At 34.3% G+C, this 20,691-nt stretch overlaps 3 protein-coding genes across 3 annotated transcripts; 1 reads left to right on the top strand and 2 right to left on the bottom strand.

The window, feature by feature from the left end:
• Positions 1-8,118: 8,118 nt before the first annotated feature.
• LOC131612375 (metacaspase-9-like) lies at positions 8,119-9,416 on the bottom strand. Its single transcript, XM_058884172.1, has 2 exons — positions 8,896-9,416; positions 8,119-8,795 (listed from the first exon to the last, which is right to left on the bottom strand). The coding sequence occupies exons 1-2, from the start codon at positions 9,347-9,349 to the stop codon at positions 8,206-8,208; spliced, it is 1,044 nt and encodes a 347-aa protein (XP_058740155.1). The 5' UTR covers positions 9,350-9,416; the 3' UTR covers positions 8,119-8,205.
• Positions 9,417-11,147: 1,731 nt separating this feature from the next.
• Positions 11,148-14,231, bottom strand: LOC131609998 (uncharacterized). The gene is made up of 3 exons (XM_058881848.1): positions 13,765-14,231; positions 13,570-13,694; positions 11,148-11,726 (listed from the first exon to the last, which is right to left on the bottom strand). The coding sequence occupies exons 1-3, from the start codon at positions 14,123-14,125 to the stop codon at positions 11,520-11,522; spliced, it is 693 nt and encodes a 230-aa protein (XP_058737831.1). The 5' UTR covers positions 14,126-14,231; the 3' UTR covers positions 11,148-11,519.
• A 2,817-nt stretch (positions 14,232-17,048) lies between these two features.
• LOC131609995 (translocase of chloroplast 34) lies at positions 17,049-20,691 on the top strand. Its single transcript, XM_058881846.1, has 8 exons — positions 17,049-17,206; positions 17,445-17,558; positions 18,151-18,258; positions 18,373-18,497; positions 18,629-18,890; positions 19,888-19,956; positions 20,052-20,213; positions 20,327-20,691. The coding sequence occupies exons 2-8, from the start codon at positions 17,454-17,456 to the stop codon at positions 20,435-20,437; spliced, it is 942 nt and encodes a 313-aa protein (XP_058737829.1). The 5' UTR covers positions 17,049-17,206; positions 17,445-17,453; the 3' UTR covers positions 20,438-20,691.

Genomic DNA, 20,691 nt, shown 5'->3' with positions numbered 1-20,691 from the left:
TTTAGAAAGCAATTGATTAAAGAAAAATTATACTAGAGGTGCAACCCTTACAAAGAAACAACTATAATGGATTCTAAAGCCAGCTAAGGGGACTTTGTTCCAATCATAATAACAAAAATTGGACAAAGATTGACTTAAGGACACCTACATTGATTCCCCATTTGACACCAAGTTCTTTATGAATTTTATTTTTTATTATCAATTTGTTTTCTGAAACATGTCATTAAAATAACAGGAATGCTAAGTTTACACTAAATGTTTACACTACACCGTATTTTATACGGTTTTTTAATCTTTATAATATTTTTTTGTCACCTAAAAACATGTGCGTGTATATAATTGTATTCAACCCTCACATAAAATGATACGGTGTAGGCTTTGGGTGTAAATTTTAGTGTAACTGTAGCATTCCTCTTAAAATAAATCAGTGTATACATCGGATGTTATATGGATGTGCTCAACTGTTATTGCTAAAGAGTGCATATGGGTCAGTCGATTGTATATCGTCACATAGGCACAAGATATTTATTGTTTGAGTAATAGTGAATCAAGTGTTCTCTTAATTGTTTTGTTAAATGTACTCTCTCTCAATATTATGTATCGTACATCATGGAAAAATAAAGTCGGGCCAGGTAATGGATACAACCAGATCGGGCACAGTCCATTTTTGAGGTTTGATGTGGTGAAGGCTGACTTAGTCAAGATATCATTGGACATGCATTTATGAGCAATAATTAATACGGTCGGACATGTCTCCCCCATGTGAGAATTATCGAATAAATGGCTGAGAATGCTCATTAAGCTTATTAATGACATTTGCAGACATTGTCTTGGAGCAGGTAGTGGATGGAGTATAAAAGAGACCCAACAAGTCAAAAAAGGAAAACTCAACTCACATATAGAAAATAATCCATTGTGACTACTTCTAGCCTGCTTCCGAGGAGTTATCCATTAGCAATTTAGTATTCTTGCGTGAATATTTGGCGTCCACCGTGGGGTCCAGTAAAATATTTTTGGGCCACACAAAACTCTTCAGACCACCAATCTTACTATCCCACAATGTGCAGAGTAACCATCAAGAATAATCAAGGGTTATAGGCTGGCATAGAGGAAGTACTCGTTGTTGTGAAAGACCTGCGTCATCAGAACGAACTATTGGTGGTACAGACTCGTTGAAATGCAAGTTGATGGCGGGCACATTGAAGGATGTTGCCTTATGATGGTACATGAGTCTCTCAATGTTCTCCATAACCATATATCAGGATTTGTCTAGGAAAACGACCCTCAAAAGCATATCATTACATTCAACACTCAGATGGTTATCATTGGTGCTACTGACTCATTGAAATGCAAGTTGATGGCAGGCACATTGAAGGATGTTGCCTTATGTTGGTACATGAGCCTCTCAATGTTCTCCATAACCAGTTATATGGATTTGTCTAGGAAAATGATGCGTCATTTTTCTGCCAGAAGCGTAAAAAGGTGTAGAATACAAGTCTCTTCAATGTCTGCTGAGGGCAGACCGGGTGGCTGTGAGAATACCTGGTTTGTGTTAACAAAGAGACAATTAAAGTCACCCTTCCTAATCAAGAGGTGTTCGTAGGGTCTTTCCACAATAACCTCAAAGCTATGCATTTCAATGAGACCCTAGCCCATAAGTCGGCGACGATGACGAAAGAGATAATGGCACAACCAAAGTGTTACATTAAAAGGAAGGAGAGCAATGTAGAAAAAAGACAATGGATGTGAAGGATAAAGCAACGTTCAAACCCAATCAAAAGCCATATAAATAATTCACCCCATTGAATATAAAGCAGGAGAGAATTTTTCAAGAGCTTTTCCATGCAAAGATCCTTCCCGGGCCAAACCCGCACAAGGAAAATATAATGGAGATGAATATTGACAAATGGATTGAATACCATAGAGTGTGGGATCACCATACTGAAAATTTTCACCATTTGAAACAGGAGATCATGAAATTGATCTAGACACGTCACCTGCATAAATACATGTAGAAGGAAGGTTGAGGCGCAGAGAGAAAAGGATCACCATAGAAGGAATTCCAAGGAAGAATCCCTTCAACCAAGAGGACTCAGAATGTACAGGGAGAATAGGGACAGAGTGCAGCATGCCACACATTGAATACCATATACGGCAGATTTGTAGACGGCAATAAGTCCAGTTCGTACAGAAAGAATTATGGTTAGCATGTGATGCATATTGCCAGCGTTCTACCCACCGAATCGATAATACAACGGATGTGAGGGATGCTAATACTTTCCCCTTTCATAATTAACTCTCGAAATCTCTTTTTCATTGTGACAACCATTTTCTTTTCTTCATGGGTTTTATCGATATTTTCCTTTTCCTTTTGGAATAAATAAATTTTGGTGGTGACTATGTTTTATTTCGAGTATTCCTTATGCTCGAGTATTTTTCGCGTCGCGACATCTGAAGACTTTGTTAGGGATTGTACCTCCTAAGAGAGTCCACCCTAATTTAGTTATCTTTGTGTTGAGTATTTTGATTGTTTATTTGCTTTCTTCTTTGTGCTTTTTATCTCTTATTTGTCAAATGTTTTATTTCCTATCATATTCCTGCTGTTGGTATATTATGATGTGTTGGGAATTTTTTCTGGGTGATTCAGTGATACTTTGAGAGAGGCTTCATACCTGAGTCTGAGTAAATACATAAGTTAAGATGGTGGTTTGTAGTGTTCGACCTTCTAAACGTATGTCTTGTTTGGTTGGCATAAAATCTCCACCTAGAGTAGATCCTTTGGAAGTGTTATTGGCCTGCAAGTATTGGCTACGTCGATAAAATTTTCATTATGGGTCAATGACTCTATGGACCTGGTGATTAGAACCCTTAATTGTTGTTATGACCTCTTCTATATAAACTTGAGTCGATGGTTGTGTAGTGTTAACCTTCTAGACGGATGCCTCGCTTGGTTGGCATAAAGACCTCACCTGGAGTAGAACTCCTTAACGGTATTATTAGTCGGCAAGTATTTGCTACGTCGATACTATTGTCAAACGAGGTCCGTGAATCTAGGAACTGTTTTTATCCAAAACCATTAGAGCTAACCTGTAAGGGGAATTGGTCGGTAGACGTTAACCAAATGTTTCCACCCAGTAAACGCCTAAATATGTTGTATGAAATTAATACCTGGGAACTCTGTATGACACACAATATTGCATCGCAACCACACACAAGAATGATCCTTCTGACATGAATCTTACACCCTAAGATGAGAACTTAACCCCCAACGAAAATAGAACATGTAAGAAGATGAAGGTGAAAAAATTGGTGTTGAAAAGCTCAAAAAAATATACAAAAGCCTTTTTAAAGTTTAAGATAAAATGGGTATTGTGATTTCTAAATCAAATAATGTTATGGAAGTGTTATAAGAGGAATTTTTGAAAAACAATTTATATATGTGTTAGAGATAAAACACAAGAATGAGAGAAAAAACACCTACTTTATTCGAGTCACAAGCAAAGGTTATGACTTGAGTCAAGAGAGTGATGATTTGAATCAAGACTTAAAAACCCATGAAGTTGATTTGGTTTATTCAAATTAGGATTGTTATGATTTGAGTCACACAATTTTTGTGATTCGAATCACATTGATAGAATCAAAATCCGGAATTTCAACCATGGTTTAATTCGAGTCAGCCCTTTTTTGTGATTCAAATCAGGGACCTTGTGATCCGTATCAAGTGGACAAAATCAAAATCCTAATTTTTCACAATTAGTTTTATTTGGGTAAGCCAACTTTTTTGTTTGAATCACACTTTAATATCAAATTTTATCAAAAGTGGGGAGTTATTCTAAATTGAAACTTGTTGTAACTTGAACCATGCTATTATGTGATTCTTGATTGAAGCCTTCAACTATTTGACTAAAAACATATTGCGTTGACTTTAACTAAATTGTTTGATTTATGCATACGTAAAATTGATTAAGCACTTAACTATGGAATGTGCGATTATGTGAGGAGACTCAATTTTAACAAATCAACCAAATACTAAATTGACAAACAACAAGACATACCCCTGGTTTTTTAATAAACAAGTACAAATCATTTTTAAACTCCTAACATTCCATCACAACCACAGATCTCACCTACTTCCATCAAATACAAGTCTTAACCCTTCATCATTAATCACATGCGACGTCACACTATACATTTCAATCGTCTTCGTGATACATGTGGATTTCCCACGATTTTCCAAAATCAAAATTGGTCCACTTTTCTCTTCCCTTATCAACACCAATTCTAAAAGTATAACATTTAATTCAAAATATTATACCTTTTTATCTCTCCAACCCATATATTGTACCTAGAAGTGGCAAACGGGCTTGCCCATCCTGCTTAAAAACGTCCTATGAGAACTCGCAAGAAATGCAGCAGGACAGTGCGAGTATAAGTGAGGGTGCGAGCCTACAATGTTGGTTTGTCCCATAAAAATGAAGGCATGGCGGGGTGGGAATGCGAGCCTTGTACCTCTAAAGGCTAAAAATTGGAGAAAAAATTATTGTTAATGTCTACATCTGCAAAAGCCCACTATAAAGGATAGAGTGCATATTAAAGGGTGAGGAACTAAAACCTTGACTCTCCCTATAAAGAAATGCAGCAAAAATAGACATGCCAGAAAGGTCGGACTCGTTTTTCACCCCTGGTTGCATTGTACCTTCTCAATGCGCCTGCCCAACTGACCTCAAACCTCATCAACCAATCACCCTCACCTCATACTAACCCACCCCGTATCACTACCCTAAATTTCCCCTATCAATAGCTTCCTATCTTTCCTTCTTACTCACACTTCTTTTGTCCCTTTTCATAACAAACAACCAACATCCTACAACTTTCCATGCCACCCCATATTACACATCCCATAGCTTGTAATTCACCCCATGTTAGAAAGATAAGGGGGATTACAAGCTACTTGATGGTTCCGTCGTTTCGGCGAGACTATTAGTCATCATCTTCATCAAATTTTGAGAGTTATTCTTGAATTAGAAGAAAAATTTCTTGGCTAACCTGATGGCTCAACAGTCCCTCCTTAAATTTCTAATAGTTATATATTCGACTCGTATTTTAAGGTAAAATTTGTTACTAATAAATTATATTCCCTACACAAAAAGACTAAAATTTCTAGTAGTCATAGATTTTATTGATAAAGAATTATAATATGGGGTTAGGATTGTATCGATGCAATAGATGGAACACATATATGTGTCAAAGTATCTGCAAAAGGTGCTCCTAGATACTGAGGTAGGAAAAACTACCTGAGACAAAATATTTTAACAGCGTGTACTTTTGATTTAAAGTTCACTTATGTGCTCGCGGGATGGGAAGGATTTGTCTAACTCGAGAATAATGAAAAATGAATTAACACGTGAATATAAACTTAAAATTCCTCAAGGTAATATAAGAATAATATAGACTTATAATTATTTATATTATTTACCGTTAATATAAGAAGAAGAAGAAATTATGTATTTTTATAAATTAATTTAGATTTTGTATAACTTATTTAATAATTAATAAAATTTTATTTAATAATTTTAACATTTATCAAAAATAAAGATTCACTCGAAATATTTGTTTAGCTGAGCTAAAGGGAAAAAATATTGAAATACAAAAATGATGTATTTTTTTTAAATTGTAAATTAACAAAATATATGGTGATTATATGAAGTGGAAAAATCAACTTTGATTATTATTATCAACCATGTCATGAAAAATACTGGGAGAAATTTATGTTACTGGAGAAAAGGAAAAATAATTTTTAATTTTTTTTTTGTAAATAAATATAATTATTAGAGAAAGTATAGAAAGTATAGTGAAATATAAAAATGAGAGAGAAGAGAAGGAAATAAAAATTATGCATAAAAAAGTGACGGGAAGAAATCAAGAGAAAAAAATTTGGAAATAAATCAAGAGAGACTTTACTTTTATAAAGAAAATGAGTGTTATAAGAAGTGAATAGGAGAAGTTTGATATTTGATTTTTAAATTTTAAATTTTAAATTTGAGTAGTAAGAGTGGGAGTTTTTTTTTTACCGGAACAAACTCATATCATTTCATAACATAATTGTTGTTCAATACTAAGAGGAATTGAATAATGAGACATACGCCTAGATCACTAGACTGAGAATTGGTCGCCCTTACTAACAGCTGAGCAACTGAATTCACTTGTCATTTAATAAACTTTACCTCGAAATCGGGATGTAAAACTAAAAGTTGCTTAATACTAGAAATAATAATAATGTGCTCTAAGTGCATATGAATAGCTTCTTGAATTGCTTCCTTAAGTGTCAAAGCTTCTGCTTCCGCAACTGTATGGTTTCCAAAGTCCCACGAAGTACCTGCCAAAATAAAACGACCAGAACAGTCTTTGAAGCACCAGCCTCTATTAGTAGTATTTGACTGATTATTAAAACCTGCATCCACATTGCATTTGACCCACCCAAAACGGGGGGGGGGGGGGGGGGGGGGGGGGGGGGGGGGGGGGGGGGCTACCACATGGTAATCTTCTATAGTGCTTGACTCCTAGATATTCTAAGCCTTGTCACATTCCTTCCAAACATTGTACCCCTGCATGCCCAATTAGATTGCATATTTCTTCTCATTATTCCATATCCAATTATTCCTATTCTTCCACAACACCCATAGCATAATCGTCATTCTACATGTAACCCTCATATCTTCCATCTGACAAATGTCATGAAGTACCGACTTCACATCACTCTCATGCTCAAGTATAGTGCCAATAACTTCACCTAGCCCTGCAATAGTCCAACAACCTCTTGTTTTGGGATACCCCAAAAAACATGTCACTCATCCTCTACACCACCTTCGCAAAGTTGACAAAAAGTGGAGCAAGGAACATAACATTGTCTCAATCTACAACTGGTAGGAAGGCATCCCCTACAAATCCTCCAAACTAAGTGTTTGATCCTTGGTGGAGCTTTAATCTTCCTCATGTGGTGTCAATCCCCTCCCACATTACTAACCATATGGTTGCGGCGGTTGTGCAACCAAAGCTTGTAGCCTGTTTTCACAGTATACATACCACTTTGTTCCTCTTTCCATACTAAGCAGTCCTAGGTTACCTCCTCTAATAAGGGAACCTGCAAAATAGCATTACCAATCTCAAGAGGAAACATTTGGTTAATTTTAACATAATCTCACTACTTAGTAATAGATTGAAAAAGGAAATTATCCATCAAACTTATAAAAGAGAATAGTATGGATGCAATAAAGATGGTCATTCATTGAAACATTAAATTGCAATATAATAAAGACATTAGAAAAGTAATTTGTAGACGGATTAGACAGGACTAATATGTTACTTTGGAAATGATAAAAAATTGGAAGCCGGTCATATAAAGATTGATTGATTAGACAAGATAGTATGTTGTTTTGGAAATGAAAAAAAAATGAACGTAGTTCACATAAAGATCAAGACGATCCCTTGCAACCATATTTAAATCAAAGTTGAAAATTGGTTCAATTAGACAATAAATACCCCAAAAGTGTGACGTGTTGGCAAAAGAAGAAAGGGTAATATTGGCTTTTCTAGATTTTTTTTTTTATATTATAGATTATAGATTAGGTGGTAATGTCGATGCTCTAAACTCTAAAGTGCTAATTAGTTTGAAACATGGAAAGAGCGTACGATTAGATTGGCCTAACAACCATGGCATTGACCATGAAAAATATGACAACTTTAGTAAATGTCACAAACAAAAGTGGCTTAATGAATGTATATGCGACAGGATTAAGACTCATCAGCGAACGATGTTGACAAATTAAGATAATAAGTATGCCTTTATTATGATTTGAAATTCATAAGAAATATACAACTCGTTCAATTCCAGCAATGAATGGTGATTATAAGGATTACATTTTCAACAGCCAAAATAAAATAAAATTGTGTGGTGATCAATTTATTTATTATGAATGTAAAATTGCATCACTTTTGGAAACTTTTCAAAACATATAAAATTTAGATCTCATATTGAAACAATGTTTTGTTCATTAATTAAAACTTATTTCCATTTATTTCATATATAAAATTCATACAAGATTACAAATATGAACAACATAAATATCACAAATAGTTCAATTTGAACAACATAAAATTCATACAATATTACAAATATGAACAACATAAATATCACAAATCTGAGTCCTAAGATTGCAACAAGAAGACATCATCAGCATTCTCATCACTACAATAAAGACAAGGATGTTGCTCAAACCCCTGTCTTTGTAGAAAATCTCTAGCCTTCATCACAACCTCTCTATTACTCAATTTACCATTATTTTCCTTCAACACAATCTGAACTGCATTGCTAAATGCTCCATAAGCCTTTCCGTTACTCATATTCGGACTCATATCCGCGGAAGTCTCGTCAGATTGACAACCACTCAACAGAATCCCTTCATCGGGTTTCAATGGTTGGAACAAATCGAGATCGTGTAAAGGAAGACGAAATAACATACTCGCTTCGGAGCCGAAGAACTCGAGTAAATGAGTTCCAATGTCTGTTGTGTTTATGTTTGTTAATGATGAGAGGTGTTTAAGTATTGACTCATAAGGAATAGTTTTTGCTTTATTATGACTTTGTTCCAATGTGGCATTTTTTTGTACTTCCAATTTAGATGGTCCAATTTGCTCCTTTTCTTTGTCAATTAGGCCTCCACTATGACATGAATCTGAAAGAATTGTTAAGCTTGATCCTTTCGGAATCCGATTCACGACTTGCCGGAAGTCCAAATCTATAAAAGACAATAACAACAATAAAAGTTTGTTAGTTTTAATACCAAATTGTTTCATACCTACAATTTCGTGTTTCATTGAAAAATAATTTGTACAAACCTGTGATAAGATTGAAATCACAAGGTACAATAGCTTCTTCGTGTTGAAAAAGATGTCCATATTTCGTGGAAGGAATCCTAGTTCCATGTCCGCTATAATGAAAATAAAGAACATCTCCTGATTCAGCTCGATCAACCATGTTAGCTAGTGCTTGCTTAATGTTAGCCCCAGTTGGCATAGTCGACGGAGAACTTTTAGGTTCATCTGTGAGAAGCTCGATATTGGAACGATCAAAACCAAAACGCTTCACCAATGTTTCCTTCATAGCCAACACATCATTTATGCAACCATGTAATTCATTTGGAGTGTTTGGGTAATTGCACCCTACCAAAACTGCTAGCCTCTTGTTTTTTCCCTCCATGTTAGAATTTGCAATGACTTTAAATATTTGAACTCTTAAAGCAAGTTTATCAAAAGAATTATGAACAAGCTTTGAGTTTATTGGCTCATTCATTTAGGGTCTCTTTTATAGTTCAATAGGGGTGGCAATTGCAATACTTTTGGGTTTGCCTTAAGCAACGTTATGTGACATTTCACAATTGTATTGGCTTTCAAGCGATGGAATTTTTATTTTTGGAATATTAAAATTAGGACTTGAAATTGTTGCTTGTGAGGCATAATTGTAGGTGAACAAAAATTGTTTTGTTTTAGTATGACTCATCAATTCATCAAGTAAGTTTGCCAATGGAGTTAAAGATTATAACTGTGAATCTTTGGTTGTAAAATTATTGGATAAGTGTGGTGTTAAATTAAGTAATACTGTTTTTTTTTAGTGTTATAGTGCCTTTACGTTTGAGAATATAATCAAACATCTAAAGATGATATCCTTCATATCTAGAGGAAATGTGCTCCAACTTGTTAGTCAATCCAATTATTAAGGAGAGGATAAATGGTCTAAACTTTTGTATTGTTTTGTGAGTTGGACAGCGGGTAAAGAAATTGGATCTTAGAACATGACATTATTGTGTTCTGTTTCAAAGTTCATAGGAATTGAGCTTCTTTTTTGTTTTTTTGTGCTAAATTATTCATCACAATTCCAGTGACTTATATTAGAAACAATCTTAGCGTACAAGTGACACCCAATGAAGTTCTTTTCGTGCAAGTGATAGGCACTTCACGTGTTCCCTCGTTAAAAAAATTGACAAGTATTATTATGAAGACATGATATGGCACAAGGAATGACAAACCCATCAATAACTACCTCAAAACCACAATAGCGGTATCCAAAAAATAAAAATAACAGCTCCAGCACTTCTGTGATGTACTTGTAGTAGTGTACCTCCTACACTTCTGGTACAAGTTTGAAATTACATTCTAACGTGTAATCATTAAGTCTAATTCGTGTTAGAAATTATAGTAATATGAAAATAGTTTGATTTGATTTCAAAATCAAATTAAAATTTACCAGAAAACAAGCATTTGAATTGATTTTTAACTCGATTTCAAGTTCAGAACACATACAAAATAAATGGAAATAATGCTAACACAAAATTATTAAACTGGCAGAGTTTGACCAAACTGTGCAAGTGGGTCTTATTGGATGAGATTTTGAAGTTCAAATCAATCCATTTCCCGAGTTTCAAAAAAAAAAAAACTCATGAACAAATAAATCTCAAAAATATAATGGAAATATTGTTCAAAGCACTATCTTCCTTGAAAGGTAATAAAGAAATTCTAAGACATGCAAACTATAAGATTTGCTATAATAAGGTGATAAAGATTGATTCATATAAACACTAAAAACTTTTACCATACTTAAATTCATGAAAAGGTCAAAACAATTGGATGTCTAATATATACAGGATTCTAGCTTGCATTGTAGTTAACTGATTTTGGTTTGGGCATACGAGCTTGCATTGTATAGTTAACTGATTTCGATTTGGGCATATGACAGAAACTCCGTTGCCCCAGACTCCCTCAAAAGAGGGAGTTGTAAAGCTAACAAATTTGAATGGCCAAAGTTTCTATGGCTTATCAATCAGGTTAGCAGAATATTTTCATGCATAATTGAATACAAATTCAATCAGGCTAACAGAATACTATGCATAATTGAATAAAATACAATAAGCTAAGATAGTAATATTCTGCAGACTAGCCAAACTAAGCTTCCAACGAAAAAAAATCATAGAAGATAAGAATAGTACCCTATAAAATTAGTATTGAATATTGATAGACACCAACATCATTTCTTTTACTGTCTGATGAGTAATGATATTATATATTTACACTTAATTGCTAACATCCACCATGCATACGGAATTTGATCAAAATTTTAGAGTTAACAATATCTTAGTTAACCAATTGAAATTTAAGAGTTAACAAAGATAACTTGATAAAAAAAATCATGTTGCCTCTTTACAATCAGTGAATAAATTTCTCCCTCCATTCTTTGATAAACTAAGGCATAAACTGTACCTCCTTTCATTCTGTCGTTCTGTTTTGCAACCCTATAAAAAGCTCATACTCTCTGAGTTTGCAACTAAGCTCTGTACATTATATAAACATCTAAAAGGTAAAACTTTCTCATTCTGTATGGAAACAAAATCATAGTAATATTAAGAGTTAGCAACATCTTAGACTTTATCAAGAGGAATGTGATGTGGAAACCTGTACAGAGTAACAACTTAAAGATCTTTCCAAACATTAAAGTCCGTACTTGAGGCATTATAGTTTATGATACTATCTTGGCATCCTATAAAGTACGCACTCCGAACCGGATCTATGTTTATTAAAGCATGAGCTGTGTGAGCAGCGCTAGCAGCAACAATAACCTCATCTCTGGCTATGGTCACCTCAGCATAACCAATATCAGCTACCGCACTGTTTTCCACCTGCAAATTATAGATAATGTGAACTCGGGATTTTGACAGTGATGTTTAAATCCAAAAAAAAATCTTCATTTCAATAGAATCATATTTTTAGAGCTGTATAACTTTTGACAACCTTAATTTTTCCTACAGAACACTCCGGGTAATTAGTTTGAGGTGTACTAATGGCTTTTTTTTCTACAATGAAAATTTGCAAAAAAAATATGACATATAATCAAATTAATTTCCAAAATGCTTAACTTGATTTATAAAATGCACGTGGGTTTCGATTTTCCATTGAGAACCCCCTAACTTTAACACAGCAAGACTAGCTCTTGTTCGGTTTTCAGTTGGAGACATTTTGCAGATAAAATCTTTGCCTTCAAACTCAGTTTAAAAATGGAAGCAGAGGGAGGGTTGCTTTTGCAAATTTAGTTTGCAGAAGTTGGTTCAAATTTAAGTTTGCAAACTATAATCCAAATTTTTTGTAGTGTTTGCTTGATCTTAAATTTTCTCAAAATCTAGTTCGTACAGCATGTTTTTTCTCTTCTTGTTGGATTTACTCACAAGTGAGTGCCGCGTCAACAGATCCTAGTTCCAGGTAGCAGTTTAGTGAAATCTGCATCCTTCTAAGAATGATGCCATAAGCTAGAATCACTCTATTATTTATAAAATGGCTAGAGAAAATGAACATTCACCAATCTATTTTAGTACTATTATTACGATAGTACTCTTTCTTCAATACAATTGAGAACCCAGTATCTATGACTGATTTAAGCCCGTCATTCCCAAAAGATAAGAAACAATAACACATTTAACTTCACAAGTTAGGATATTGTCTTTGCAATGAAGTGAAATTTGAACGCTCACATTCCTCCACGAAAAAGAAAAATATGAACAATAGCATATAAAAACCATGTCATTTTCTTAAGCTGTTAATGATTGTTCCATCTCCAAACTAATCAGAGATGTTCAGTTAGTTCAAGAGGGGATGCAAAAAACATGCAATTGAAACTCTTTCTTACTTAAGTTCCAGCAGAACCATGTATTTTGTTCAATGTCAATATTAAGTTTAATAACATGCAGCATACACACCCAGTATAACATCAAACACATTTATCAAACAGTGGCTTAAGCAAACGTGAGTACACGACAAGTTAATGTCAGCAACCTAACAGAATAAATAAGAACAAACTATTTCGAAGTAATTGAGGGAACCCTTAACAAGAAAAGAAATGGTTGACATATCAACGCAAACACAATCATGATCTATTATACATGTGCGTATAATATTAACCATTGTTTATACATTGACGGCTGATATTACCTATGAAGCACGGACACCGGAAACACGTCAACACTGATAATAATTTGAAAAAAAGAATAAATTAAATGTAATCACAAGTGTCGGTGTCGTATCGAACAGTGACAGATACACGTCTTTTTTCATAGGTGTCGGTGCTACATATGATATTACTCACCACCAGTTAGTGCATAACTAAAACTATGGAACAATATAAACTTGAAGCAATTTGAATATCATCAATAGTGAAATAGGACCAGGGCCGTCTTTGAGGGTGGCTACCGCACAGGGACTAACATTTGTCATGGTTAACCGGTAACTAAATAGGACCTCATAAAATATTTTTCACTATTAAACTATGGTTATTAAACTATGGTTAAGTAAGGCCTCTAATTTTTTTTCGTAATTGAATCCTGCTAGCCTACACTACACCAGACCTCTAAAAATTTAAGACGGCTCCGAAAAGGATTAGATGCATGTGTAAAACCTTTCTAGATCAACAATGTATATGAGTTAAATTCAAAAACTATCTAATTTGATTTGTTTGTAACAAGAGAAACATACCCTAAACTTGATAGCAGCACCCCAAAGGACAAAAGTCTCATTACAATCATGATGTCTATGATTTCCTCTAAACTTCCCCGGTCGAATTTCCCCGAGGTGAAGCGAACCACAATTAACAGCTCCACCTTCAAACAATCACCATCATTAATTACTTCCATTTTCACATATTGCAACAACATCACAAAAAAGAACTACCTGAAAGGCCGGAAGAAGCTGCAAGAGCGATAGGATCGAGAATCCACCCCCGATTATCCTTTGTAATAGGGGAAGGGAAATGGGAAGAGAATCTTCTGAGATTGGCTTTAGCGTCGTCGTTTGGGGAAGAGAGATGGAGAGGATGGGAAGTGCGGTATGAGCGGAGAGAGATCCAAGCGAGGAAGAGGAAAATGGAGAGAACGAAAGGGAGAGAGAGTGGTTTTTGGAGAAATGAGGTGACGAGGGAAGGGCGGATGCGTTGGAACATGGCGGAGGTTGGTGGTGGGATGTTGATGTGGAGTGGTCGCCTGGATGGTGACATTGTGCCGGTGCTGCTGATTCTCTCTGGTTGAACTCTCATCTTTCTGATGTATGGTTTCCAATTCTAAGACACTTTGTTGTCTCCCTAGTCTTTTTCTCTATCTTTTTCTTTACCCTTTGGAGAAAACCTTCTATTAGTAATTTGTTTTGTTCCATATTCATAGATATATATTCCTTTTTGTCTAATTAAAAGTTTTTTATTTCTAGTATTTCATTTTTGTCTTTTAATATTAATCAATGTGCTAATTTGAGAAATTGAAAATAATATAAAGATTCTATTTACATTTTTATATAATTTAATCAATTTTATTTAAGTTGGATTGAAAGCTTCAACATGTTGAGTTGGAAATTGTATGTATGGGTTTAAATGTACATATGTGCATGCATATTATATGTATAAAGGCAGAGCACGAAGAGATCCTAGAGATATATTACGATGTATAGTGGTTAGGGTTTGTTTAAGGCGGCGAAAAATCGTGTATGGTAATGTTTTGAGGTGGTTTAGAGGACTTGTTCATATGAGATGATAGACTTTATATGTAGTGTGATACTTTCGTTAGGTAACAATAGTGTGGTATGATCTGAATGGCTTAAGATTTGTCTAACTCCTATTACGAAAGGAGTGTTTATAAAGGCTTTGGGCCTAGTTTTTTTGGGAAATGTTACTGTCCACTTGGTCAATGGTGCACCATTGAATCTTTATTTCTAAAGAAATGTGGGTCAATTACTAACTCTAACTTCTCTTTGCCCCAACAACATCTTATCTCATATTTCTCCTAACTAGACGATATAAAAGTACTTGGGGCGAGGCAATACTTTCTTGAGTGTGACATGTGATCGCCACCTTTCTTGGGAGGCAACTCAAGGTTATTTCCTTAGCTAAGTCCTTTACAAATATAACACTGCATAATTCATAATTGATTTTAATGGGGTAACTCTTAAAAACTCTTATGTATAAAGAATTGAAAAATCAGACGAACTAAGCAAAATTGTATGAATTGCCAAAATGATGGAGAATTTTAAAAATGGTCTTTGTCTCACAAAACATAATAAAAATAACTCATGAAAATGATATTGTTGTTTAATTCTTTGAACATCAAAAAATTAATGAAAACCCATGAAAATGCATCAATCGTAGTGAATCTATGAGACACAGAGAAAATGGCTCATTTTCGAGTTACTGAAAGCATTGAGATGGACTGGTGAATCAGAAGAGAAATATACACCATGATTATAGGGAATTTTTTATTAAACTAATAGTTTTGAGAGAAACTTCATAGTGATTTGGGTTGAATTTTGTGTAAAATGGCTTAAATGTTTAACGACAAATCTGATGGCACAACGAGTATTAGTCATGTAGAGGAGACGACCAATGAGACGCTAAAATACATTTAGATCAAAAGGAGGAGATGTAGTATTATAAAGAGGCTTTGAGTCTTTTATCATGGCAACAGGTTTGATTGCAAGTAGCCTTGTATCAACAAGAATATGTAATGCATTCTTGTGGTAGCTTAAGTGAATTTCTTTGTTTATAAGGTCAAAAAAATATTTAAGGTTCCATAAGTCTTTGATGTGAAAGTTAGAAAGGAGAAAATCTTTAACAATATTGCTTTTTGTTAATGAGTTTCATTTGAGGACAATGTTGTCGGAGTATGCTAAGAGAGCGGTGAAAGTGTTGAGAAATGAATTTATGAACAAGGAGTGATCATAATATGAATGATAATGGCCAAGACTGATAAAAGCAAAAGGCGATTTTACTAAACCATTACCTACTTTTTTGACGAATATCATTAAGGGATTTGTTGAGACAACATGCTTAACTAAAGGAGGTAGGCATGAGAGCAAGAAACTCCATATACACTTATTCATGTAAATCAATGTGAAGGAATGTTTTTTCCGTATTCGGTTTATGAAGAATCCATCCTTTAGTGGCTACAATAGAAAGTAAAATACAAACATTAGTTAATTTATCAATAGGAAAAAGATAACAAGAAAGTTTGCTGATGAGAGTTTGTCATTTCATGATTTTTATGAGTGTTTGCGATGAACTCGATGGAATTTCGAGTTAAAGATGAACTAAATATGAAGAAGTATGAAGAAAATAAAGAAGTCAAAGAAACAAAGCAAAGCCAAGAAATCGTGAAAAAAGGAGCATTTTTCAGCATAATTTACATCTTGACGTCTGTCTAGTAATTTGACAATATCTGGAGAACCGTAACTCGTATTGAGACGGGTCTTTTTCAAAATGAAGCTAAAAGAGATATCTAACTTTTGGAAAAATCGCGTGCGCGATGGGAAGTATCGCGTGCATAATGCAGCGTGTGCAAGCATCATGTGCGCGATGGGTTTATTTTCTAGGCTTTTTTTACGCGTTCTGACTACTTTAAAAGGGGAAGGTTGGTATTTATTCAAGGATTATGCGATTTTACACTGCAAGCGACGATTTACAACATCGGAAGTACAAATTGAAGCACATTTGAAGCCATATGAGGCTAGTTCTTCAAGGATTATCTTATGCAGTCTATTTCTTAATAATTGGTATTGTAATTTATTCATTATGAGTAGCCAATTCTCTAATATGGTAGATTTTGTAGGATGAACCTATTTAGATACTATTTGGACACATGTTTGATTTGTTCATGACCTTCTTAAGTTTACTTCAATCTATTAGTCCTTCAAACACGCGATCTGATAGAGGCGAAAAAAGTTTGAGAAATTAGATCCGTTAAATTTTTAATTTGACATTATAGCTCTCTTATTTTTTGAAATCATAATACTACATAATTAAACAAAATAATCCTTTATAACCCAAAAAAAAATCTTTTGAAATCATAATTCAATACTCCTCACCAACATAAATATTTTAGAGACTACAGACAAAATTTAAGATATAAGATAAAAAAAAAAAAACACACACACACACACATTTAACCAAACAATTTATACTCCTTTAAAAAAAAAAGTAATTAGTAATTAATATTTAAAGGACCAAGGCAATAGCTGAAGACGAAGAAGACCGCTATCATCATATCGAAACAGCACACTAGTTGGATAAGGAGAGGCTTAAGGGCGGTTCTTCCTATCGTCGCGCCTCCCTACCACAACCCCTCTCTCCCTTCCGGTATTCATCAACCATTCTCTTTCTTCATTTCGCTTCTTATTTTCCCCCAATTTTATCGTCAATTTTCTCACACTCTTCTTTTCCAGCATTTCACTTTGTCTAAACCAGAATTGTTAATTGTTAGTATTTGTGTTTGTTAATTCATGTTCATATTTCTGTTTTCTAATTGTGTTAGGTTTCAGTTGAATTGAATTGAATTTTTACTAATAAATGTTTGTGTTTGTGGAATTGTTATTAGTGGAACGTTATGGCTTCACAACAACAAACTGTTCGTGAGTGGTCTGGAATCAATACATTCGCTCCTGCTACTCAGACTAAGTTGCTTGAACTCTTGGGACAACTTAAACAAGAGGTTTTTTCTTCCCTTTATCCTTGAATTATTATACTAATAACAGTTTTTCATCCTTCTTAGTTTTGTTCTAGGGTTTAAGAAACCGTCCAAAACCGTAAATATGGACGTGGTGTTGAGGTTTTTAATGTCTCAGACTGTGACTTCAATCAATTATAGCTACATCATTTGAATTATTGCATTTGTAAAAACAGTTTTACATGCTTGGTTCTATTTAAGGTTTTAAGAAATGAATAATTATGGTTTTGATGTTAGGGTTTTTTAGGTCTTGTGAGACCGTGGTGGCGATTCGATCGCACGGGCTGCAATTTTTCATAATACAAATTATAATAAAGGTTTTAAGAAATGATCCACAATTGTAATTATGGCTGCAATTTTAGGGTTTTTAATGTCTCTGAAAGATTCCAACAAAAATGCATAAGCATTTCTTACTGTAATTTTCAATAATTCCAACTATTGCATCACACAACTATGATTTAAAATCTTGGGCAGCTGGGATTGTTTTTACTTTTACTATTGCCTATATGTTTTTGGCGTGAATTGACTTCGTTTTTGTTACCGCTTTGGGAATTTGTGTTTGTTACTTTTGGTATAGGATGTGAACTCCTTGACTATACTTGTGATGGGAAAAGGTGGCGTTGGGAAGTCTTCAACTGTGAACTCCATTATTGGGGAAAGGGTGGTTTCAATTAGTCCCTTTCAGGTATGTGATGATATTTTCCTACGATGGTTTGTAGGGTGGTGGTTTTTAAGTTGATATTCTTTTATGTTTGGTTATGTGTTGTTAAAAAGTTTGTTTTTTCTTTAATCTTGAAAGTCTGAAGGGCCAAGACCTGTTATGGTGTCACGATCAAGGGCAGGTTTTACATTGAACATTATCGATACTCCTGGTCTTATTGAAGGGGGATACATCAATGATATGGCGCTTAATATAATAAAAAGGTATGCTTTTAAGTCTGGCACGGAATAGTCCACCTGTGAAACATGTTTTTGGTGTTTTGATTTTGAAAAAATAACAGAAACTGATATAGTTTTGTTCTCTTTACCCTTTTCTTTTGTTTGGGTTTGAGTAGTTTCCTTCTGGACAAGACCATAGATGTTCTGCTTTATGTGGACCGCTTAGATGCGTATCGAGTAGACAACTTGGATAAGTTAGTCGCCAAAGCTATAACTGACAGTTTTGGCAAAGGAATATGGAAGAAGGCTATAGTAGCACTCACACATGCCCAATTCTCTCCTCCAGATGGATTGCCTTATGATGAATTCTTCTCAAAAAGATCCGAGGCTCTCTTGCAAGTTGTAAGATCAGGTGCCTCCTTAAAGAAGGATGCTCAGGTATTTGTCTATCTAATATCAACCCTATCCTTAAATACATTTCAGGGTAAAAAGGTCAAATTGGTAAAGGCATTGGAAATTGAAATATTTAGATTTTAGCTCTTGGATCTATGATCCTTGAATGGAAAACAACCGTTCTAGTGGATTCTCACTCTTGTAGGGATCTGTTTTCTTTCGTTTGTGATGACCAATATAGTTATATCCGTTACTCCATTTAGGACACTTGGCTAATTGTGCAATACAACTAACATGGAACAGGGAGTTTTGAAACTCACACCAGTTTATCCGTCTGGACCTGGTTAACCATGAATTGGCAGTCTAGATTATATGATTGAACTAAAACAATTTTGTTTCATACTAAGAATAAACAAAGGTTCATACCTTAGCTGGTGCATTGGTACCAAAGCCCTTGTTTTAACATTATAGCTCAAGCTTTAATATTTGGAATATCCCCTTTTGAAATTCAAAAATTATTTTAAAATATCCCCTTTTGAAATTCAAAAATTATTTTAAAAACCGGCAATTTTAAGAATTTTGAACCCTGGGCATATATTCATAAAAACATGATGGACTCCTATCACTTTATGGATTTGTATTCTATTGTATGTAATCCATATCATCTATTCCAGTTACTGGTTTAAATTTATTATTGAGTTATTGTACATGACATGAATCAATTCAATGATGGTAGAAAGAAATATCATTTAATATTTTCCTTCTAATTTCACTTATATATTCATAACAAATTATTTTTTCTTACTTTGAGAAGTCGAAAGAGTGTTGGGATAACATCTATAGTTGGTGTAAGAAAGATCCCGAGATTAACGAATTGGATAGAATAGTCTTTGATAAAAAGTAGAATTCTATCCGGGTTGTCTCCTTTTCTTTTGTTTAATTAATCTAATGTCAATATAGATGATTATTTTGTTGCTTTTCACAAACACAAACACTAATTAATAATTTTCATGCTTGTGTATTCTGCTTCTCTTAACCCTAGGCTTCTGAGATTCCTGTTGTTTTGATCGAGAATAGCGGGAGATGCAACAAAAATGACAGTGATGAAAAGGTTAGAGATTTGCATCATGGCATTTCCTTGTAACCCTTTTAGCCCATATATGTCTTGCTTAAAATCTGATTGAGAAAATGTATGCATGGTGACAGGTTCTTCCAAATGGGATTGCTTGGATTCCTCATCTAGTCCAAACAATCACTGAAGTTGCATTGAACAAAAGTGAATCTATTTTTGTTGACAAAAAATTGATTGATGGACCGAATCCAAATCAGCGAGGAAAATTATGGATTCCTCTCTTATTTGCTCTACAAGTAAGCTTTTGAACTTCGGCGTATATCCGTTTTCTCGTTATTATTATATTTATTTATTGTAAACGACAGGAGGTTTCTTCTCCACTTGTTCATTTTATTCTTTTTGCCTGCAGTACTTCTTTCTCATGAAGCCAATAGAAGGACTAATCAGGAACGACCTTGCTAATGAAAAAAAACCAGCATGGGAGACTCGTGATACGGGTGCAGGTGTTCGGAAGTATTAGCTCCAATTGCTGACACATCTTTCCTTTGTGTGTATCTGTTCTATTATCGGATTTAGTTGTTTTCATGCGATTCAGTTTGAGGCATAGGAATTTGTTTGGAATTTTGAGATTGATTTGTGTTGTGAGAAGTTGTTGCGTATGCTTTTGCATAGTCCAGTTTAATAGAATTTGATGTAGCCACTACCATTTATTTAGTCCTTTAACAATTTCTGTAGCTCCATAAATTCTTCAATATCACGAAATATTGATGACTA

The sequence above is a fragment of the Vicia villosa genome, linkage group LG6 (assembly GCF_029867415.1).
Source record: "Vicia villosa cultivar HV-30 ecotype Madison, WI linkage group LG6, Vvil1.0, whole genome shotgun sequence".
Taxonomy (NCBI): Eukaryota; Viridiplantae; Streptophyta; class Magnoliopsida; order Fabales; family Fabaceae; genus Vicia; species Vicia villosa.
Note: the sequence above shows the minus strand (reverse complement) of the source record. Positions and strands in the feature narration are given on the sequence as shown.

Bases quoted from the DNA above. Each gene is read 5' to 3' on its own strand.
- LOC131612375 (XM_058884172.1), bottom strand. From the start codon at position 9,349: ATGAATGAGCCAATAAACTCAAAGCTTGTTCATAATTCTTTTGATAAA. The intron at 8,796-8,895 runs GTTTGTACAAAT...TGTCTTTTATAG, and splicing joins TGATTTCAATCTTATCACAG to ATTTGGACTTCCGGCAAGTC.
- LOC131609998 (XM_058881848.1), bottom strand. From the start codon at position 14,125: ATGAGAGTTCAACCAGAGAGAATCAGCAGCACCGGCACAATGTCACCA. The intron at 13,695-13,764 runs GTAGTTCTTTTT...GATTGTTTGAAG, and splicing joins AGCTTCTTCCGGCCTTTCAG to GTGGAGCTGTTAATTGTGGT. The intron at 11,727-13,569 runs GTATGTTTCTCT...TATAATTTGCAG, and splicing joins GTGCTGCTATCAAGTTTAGG to GTGGAAAACAGTGCGGTAGC.
- LOC131609995 (XM_058881846.1), top strand. From the start codon at position 17,454: ATGGCTTCACAACAACAAACTGTTCGTGAGTGGTCTGGAATCAATACA. The intron at 18,498-18,628 runs GTATGCTTTTAA...GGGTTTGAGTAG, and splicing joins GCGCTTAATATAATAAAAAG to TTTCCTTCTGGACAAGACCA. The intron at 18,891-19,887 runs GTATTTGTCTAT...TCTTAACCCTAG, and splicing joins CCTTAAAGAAGGATGCTCAG to GCTTCTGAGATTCCTGTTGT.